Here is a 6928-nt window from a genome sequence, read left to right as displayed (position 1 = left end):
TGTGGAGCTGACTTACTATAGCTTGCAGGGTACATCACTCAGGGTCTGGGCACCTTTCTCTAAAATGGTTTAGAAGGCTGATGAATAGGAATCTTACAGGTATAAACTGGTACACTATGGAATCTAATGCTTCGGACCAGGGATAAGGTTCTGTCCGTCCTTTGGAGTACAGTAAGCATCTAGGCTAATAACTATTAAAAAATAAAAAATATATCCAGACATATATATACTATATTAATTGCAGATTTTAGTAGGACAATAGCCTTGGATATTCTGCGTGTCCAAGAAATCATCCAAGCCACTCTCAAAGTCATTAAGAGAATCAGTCATCACAACATCACCGGGCAGTGCATTCCCCAACCTCACTGTGAAGATCCACCTACTCTGCTTCAAATGAAAGTTCTTTTCCTCTAGTCTGAAGGGGAGCCACTGACATTAAATGAGGTGGGCAGCTGCTGAAATTTATGTTCTGGTCACAGAGAATGTCATAAGATTAAAACGGAAGTGCAAACCCGCAAGATCACTGAGCCTGTGATCTTCTTCCTCCTTCTCTGGATGATGGAACCAGCCCTTGAATGTCTACCTGCTTGTTGGAAAAAATTCATGATCTGAGGGAAGACAGGGAAGCAGGAATGTCCCACCCTGTAGACACTAGCAACATTATTATATAGAGATATTTTAATGAAAGGGACTATAAAAATAACTAATGGTACATTCCCAAGTTAAAACACTTTATTTCATCCTACACCTGTAAAAAAGCAATAAATAAACTTATGGCATAGGAGGAACCCATCATGGATTCTGTCATGATTTTTATGGTGTAGTTTTTTATTATTTATACTGAAAATAATTCACGCTACAATATAAAATTTCATTTCTAACCCAACAAGTGTATTTTTTTTAGTTGTAATATTGGTGTGTAGGTGCATCTTAGGTCATTTTGCCTGGTCATGTGCTTTCAGAAAGAGCCAGCACTTTAGGATGGAACTGCTTTCTGGCCGGCTGTTGTTTCTCCTACTCAATGTAACTGAATGTGTCTCAGTGGGACCTGGATTTTACTATTGAGTGTTGTTCATAGATCTACCAGGCAGCTGTTATCTTGTGTTAGGGAGCTGCTATCTGGTTACCTTCCAATTGTTCTGCTGATGGGCTGCTGGGGGGAAAAGGAAGGTGATATCACTCCAACTTGCAGTACAGCAGTAAAGAGTGACTGAAGTTTATCAGAGCACAAGTCACATGATTGGGGGCACCTGGGAAACTGACAATATGTCTAGCTCCATGTCGGATTTCAAAATTAAATATAAAGCAAATCTGTTTGCTATTTTGAAAAACAGATTTCAGTGCAGAGTTCTGCTGGAGCAGCACTATTAACTGATGTGTTTTGGGAAAAAAATAGTTTTTCCATGATAGAAGCTCTGTAAATTGGAAGTTGTTTTGCAGGTTTGAAGAAGAATTCAACAATGGCATTTTATCTGAAGTTAAAGGGCCAATTTGGGTGTAGAGTTGGCAGGTGAGGGGTTGAATTCATCACTGATTAAGACAATATTATCTTGGCATGCCAGAGCTAAATGGGCATTTATTATGCAATCTGCTCATCTATGTATTGGCAACATAATATTGTTTAGATTAGGTTTGTGGCTAGAATGATTAAATATGGCAGATGGTAAGAACAAGGTTGTCCTGTGTCCATAGCTGCTGTGCCTCATGGTGGATTTTCAGTTTGTGGCAAAGTGCAGAGCAGTTTATTTCCCTTGCTGCAAGTCTAACCTAAATAAACACTAAGGGGCACACATTGCAACCCTCCTGTCCTTATATCAGAGGCCCTTATAAATTCCCATCATCAGAGGGGCCAATTATATGGTAAATTAGGGTTTGGAGACCTTTTTTTTTTGGTTGAAGTAAAACCCTTTGCAGAGACGCTGGACAAGTTTGTTGTTGAGGCTTACTTCTGGAGGTGCAGTGTTTACATGTACATAAACCATTTAAAGCAAAAGCTCACAACTTGGTTTAGAAAACTATATTTTAATTATTAAATAAAGAGAATCCATTTTACAATACAAAATATATACATTAGAATGTATTCAACGTTTCTAATTTACATTTACATTTGATCAGGGAAGTAGTTGCTCAAACTAAATTGAAAAAAAAATCAGGAAAGTATCTAGTACAAAGTTTCATTGTGATTGACACCAAGTATGGAGAAGTGGTAGCTGCAGGGGGTGGAATGTCATCATCAGTAATTCCAAAAGACAGTGCCTTCCTTAGACACATGACAGTGTTCAATAAAGTGAATTCTTGACTCCAAGATAAAGGTTCCATACATGAAACTTATCCAAAAAAGTATGAGGTATGTGTTTCGGGAGAGAGATCTCTAGAGGTCTCCAATGATAATTTTGTTTTCTTTCCTTGTACATTTCTCTTCCAACAAGAAGTCATTTATTATAATTTCTAGACCCATTTTATATAAAGATGTGCACTAAGAATCCTGATGGACCAAGTTGTATATATTTTGATGCCTCAGTGTAGTGTTGAGTTGTGCCCAAACCTTGTTCCTCTGACAAACTGTAATCCTCAATGTAATCCTTGGGCAGTAACTGAGAGTTTTTGTACACAGACTTCCATTTGTCATCTCCAAGTGCTCTTCTTCTTTACTCTGTGTTATCTATTCACAGTGAATGTGCTGCTCCATCCAGCCTTTCTTCTATATTGTCATTATACATTCTGTGGCCCGTCCTCTGCTGCATCCTGATTAGGCCTATCTGGGGTATGTTGTAACAATACCCCCTCAACATTTTGCTTCTCCTTCTGTCTGCTTTTACCTTAAGTGATAAGAATATATTTTAGACGTATCCATCAATTTTGACAGTAAAAAACAGTTATCTGCTGAAGTTGAGAAAAGAATCATCAACACCTAACACATAATTGAATAAGTAGCTTAGAAATACCAACCTTTAGTTCTGGTGCAAAGAAGAACCCAAAAAGTCATGGCAATGAACAGCAGGATGAGGGTTGCCGCTAAGTAGGGAATCATTTTGCAGCTAAAGACCTCAGCATCTGCTCCTGCAACAGAGGAAACCCATAATTAGTTGTCAAGAACATGCAAAGTCTCCACTGCTTATCACTCAGCTTTATTCCCAAACTAGGAATGTCAACCTAAGACATCCCAGAGACTTCTAAAAGTAAACTACAAGTATATTCCAACCTTGGTTAGAAGAGGTACAAGTTGGTTGCCCTAGATGTAAAGTACCCTCAAATTTTTTTTTGAACAGAAGAACAATATCTGCAGGTACAATTCATTTACAGAAACTAATAAATACTGGTAACATTACTGCAGCGTTCTCTACTAGAAAAGAATGTGCTGTGTCCCAAAGGCTTAAAATTATCTTGCAAGACCAACACTTGGTGCAAGATTATTCTACCGGGAAACTGCCTTTCTCTCTATTTATTATAGCAGGAATATAAAGCGTGCGATAGAATATTTGGTAACCATGTCAGCTCCCCAGAACCATTTTCACAACCTTCCTCTTTTGCAGGCAGACAGTAATTTAAAAAATCATGTGGTTGGAAACTAGTCCAATAAAAAACCAATGATATTAGGGTTTGACTATCCAGCCAGGTTACATGGAGACCTTGTGGTAAGTCCAGGGGTAAGTGGCTAACCAATAAGTTTTTTCCTGTTTGGTTTCCCTTTCTTTAGGGGGAGCTGACTATGATGAAACTTGACATCGACCATTTCTAAACTAGGTTCTCTGTACCTTCTGCTCACAAGGATCTACAGTACATGAATATATAGGACTAGAAATGAGGTGTGAAGGACAATAGAAAAAGGATGCTAAATGAAAGGCAGAATTAAAAAAGAAAGCAAAAGAAAAAAGATAGGTCAAGAAGACAAGGAGAACAGACAAAAAAAAGACATGAGACAGGGAGGACAGTGGAGAAAAGAATCAGAGAATAAGAAGGTAGAAAGACTAAAGACAGAAGGAAATATGAGTGAGAATTGATAACAAAAACTGTGAGATGTTGATTTGGAGATGATGGAAAGATACAGTATGGAAGAGCCATGCAAAAAGCAGGATGGTTGCTAAAGAAGGTAGAAAATACTCTGAGCCCCCAGATACAAATTCCAACAATTGTCTATGATTTACAGTAAGTTTAAATATATAATTTTACCTGAGTGGAATTTACAGCTGTTCCATGGCATGACTGATGTGTTCAGCTGACTGACTGGATTATTAACAGTACAGGTATACAATGTATCCTGGTCAGTTGGGGCCAAAATGACCTTTAGGATGTGGCCTCCATCAAATGTGACCTCATTGGAAATCACACGATCCTGCTCCATTGAGTCTGCTCTCCATGTGTAGGTGGCGTTGCTTCCATTGGTGGTGGTGCAGATCAAAACAACTGTACAGTTCTTGCCATCTTCTTCACTGCTGGATGCAAAAACCTGGACTGCTGGCTGAGCTACTGGCTCTAGAAGAGAGATGCTTGTTAGAGGTTGATCATCATCTGGCACTGGTATCAACAAGAAAACAATGATCGCTTAGAGCAATCAAGGTCCTGGCTTACAATGAGCATGCTTCTCGTTGGCTTCACAGCCAGTAAGTCTGGGCCTCAATCGTAATTTACAGATAAGGAGGGGGCAGGGGGGCCTATGCTATTGGGGTAGTGGTGGAAAGTGGGACCTAGAGGATTCAATGAAGTTGGACAAAAGACTTTCACATGAAGCTTTGCAGGAAAGTCTATTAAATGTTCCCACGTGTTCCTCTATGGCTACAGGCAGGTATCACGAGACAACATCCCTAGTAACCATTTACACAGCACTACAATCTCCCCTTTGAATCATTTGTGATTCTCTTACCATACACTGTCAGGTGAAATTCATTCTGCTTCATGTGTCCTCTAATGTCAACCAGAAGACTGGTAAAAATTCCACTGTCTCCAATCTCCAGGCCAGAAATTTCCAGGGTAAAGTTATTTAAGAGTCGGGCTCTTTCAAAGAACCTAGACTGATATATTGTTTGTGTGGTCCCTTGAATATGTGAAGCTACTATCTCATTGCTATGCCTCCAGAAGACATCTCTGATGGTAAATCCATGAGGTATATGAGGTGATAAGAATATTTCACTTCCCGCTACACCTTGCACATGGGAAATTTTATTTTCTGCCACAAGGAATCCTGTAAGAAAAAGAAACGTTCTTTTATACAAAATATACAGAATTAAAAATAAGTAAACTGTAAATCATGATAGATTCTAGGGTTATCCAGGGGAATAAATAATCACCCTAAATAACTTTCAGGCTGGGGTAACATTCATCCTGCTATAGATTCTGGGGTACCCAGGGTACAAATAAGAACTCACCCCCAAATCTCCTCCTAACTGACCTTCAGACTGGGCCCCCTTAGCTCATAACAAGGTTACAGATATATAGAAACATTGGGGTAACAGTCACCCTGCTATAGTTCCAGGGGTACCCAGGGTACAAATAAGCACTCACCCCAAATCTCCCCCTAACTGACCTTCAGACTGGGCCCCCTTAGCTCATAACAAGGTTACAGATATATAGAAACATTGGGGTAACAGTCACCCTGCTATAGTTCCAGGGGTACCAAGGGCACAAATAAGCACTCACCCCAAATCTCCTTCTAACTGGCCTTCAGGCTGGGCCCCCTTAGCTCATAACAAGGTTACAGATATATAGAAACATTGGGGTGTCACCCTGCTATAGTTCCAGGGGTACCCAGGGTACAAATAAACACTCACCCCAAATCTCCCCCTAACTGACCTTCAGACTGGACCCCCTTAGCTCATAACAAGGTTACAGATATATAGAAACATTGGGGTAACAGTCACCCTGCTATAGTTTTAGGGGTACCCAGGGCAGCAAACAGTATATAAAGGGTGATGTAGAAAGACACCTACCTGCCTGTAGGATGAGAGTGAATATTCTCAATACACAGTCCATAGTAACTGATATAAGTTCTGGTTATTAGATGTGAGTTTTCGGCTTCTTGTCCCTCTGCCCTTCCCTCTGCTCAGCAGCAGCACAAACAGAAGTTAAAGAAAATATCCCCTAATCTTCCTCTCTGAGCATATGACCAATTACAGATCTGTGACATGGGAAGGGGAACTCCGCTTGTAGCCGTTGCTGAAAAGTTCCAAGGCATCTCTTTTGCTTTCACAAAGTGTCATTGGTCTGTTATAAAGGAATATTTCAGGCAGTACTGCCCCATATTAATGTAACAAGACTGCTGATATTGTACAGCTGCTGCCTGAATTACCTCCTACTTATTATATTGCTTAATGCATCTCTCTACAACATGCAATATGAATTCATTAAAGGAAAGGTGAAGAGGTTAGATCAACATCTGATTCACAGAGCTTACAATTTAAAATGTATATGTTTATTGATACAGCCCTACATACAGTAGACACACAGTGCTGCACACTACAGTAGTGGAGGAGTAGTGTTAGTTTTGGAGGGTTGTAGGTTCGATTCCAGCCAGGGCTATATCTACAAGGAGTTTGTATGTTCTCCCTGAGTCTGGTTGAATATCCTCGGGGTACTCTGGTTCCCTCTGGGACCTTAGATTGTAAGCTTCATTGGGGCAAGGGGAGATGGGGATGTAACAGGGACATTGGATTGTAAATTCCACTGGGGCAAGGACTGTTGTGAATGTGATAGGAACCATAGATTGTAAGCTCTGCTGGGGCAAGGGCTGATGGGAATGTGATAGGGACCTTAGATTGTAAACTCACTGGGGCAGAGACTGATGGGAATGCGATAGGGACTTTAGATTGTAAACTCACTGGGGCAGAGACTGATGGAAATGTAATAGGGACCTTAGATTGTAAGCTCACTGGGGCAGAGACTGATAGCAATGTGATAGGGTCCTTAGATTGTAAGATCACTGGGGCAGGGACTG

The 6928-nt window shown here is 40.3% G+C and overlaps 1 protein-coding gene across 1 annotated transcript; it reads right to left on the bottom strand.

Annotated features, from left to right (window-relative positions):
- Window positions 1–2043: 2043 nt before the first annotated feature.
- slamf8.S (SLAM family member 8 S homeolog) lies at window positions 2044–6120 on the bottom strand. Its single transcript, XM_018233802.2, has 5 exons — window positions 5925–6120; window positions 4862–5179; window positions 4171–4473; window positions 2950–3060; window positions 2044–2819 (listed from the first exon to the last, which is right to left on the bottom strand). Exons 1-5 carry the CDS (start codon window positions 5965–5967, stop codon window positions 2713–2715), a joined length of 882 nt encoding a protein of 293 aa, XP_018089291.1. The 5' UTR covers window positions 5968–6120; the 3' UTR covers window positions 2044–2712.
- Between the last annotated feature and the right edge of the window lie 808 nt (window positions 6121–6928).

Source organism: Xenopus laevis, chromosome 8S, assembly GCF_017654675.1.
Source record: "Xenopus laevis strain J_2021 chromosome 8S, Xenopus_laevis_v10.1, whole genome shotgun sequence".
NCBI classification, from domain to species: Eukaryota; Metazoa; Chordata; class Amphibia; order Anura; family Pipidae; genus Xenopus; species Xenopus laevis.
This window is presented reverse-complemented; position numbering and strand designations above follow the sequence as displayed.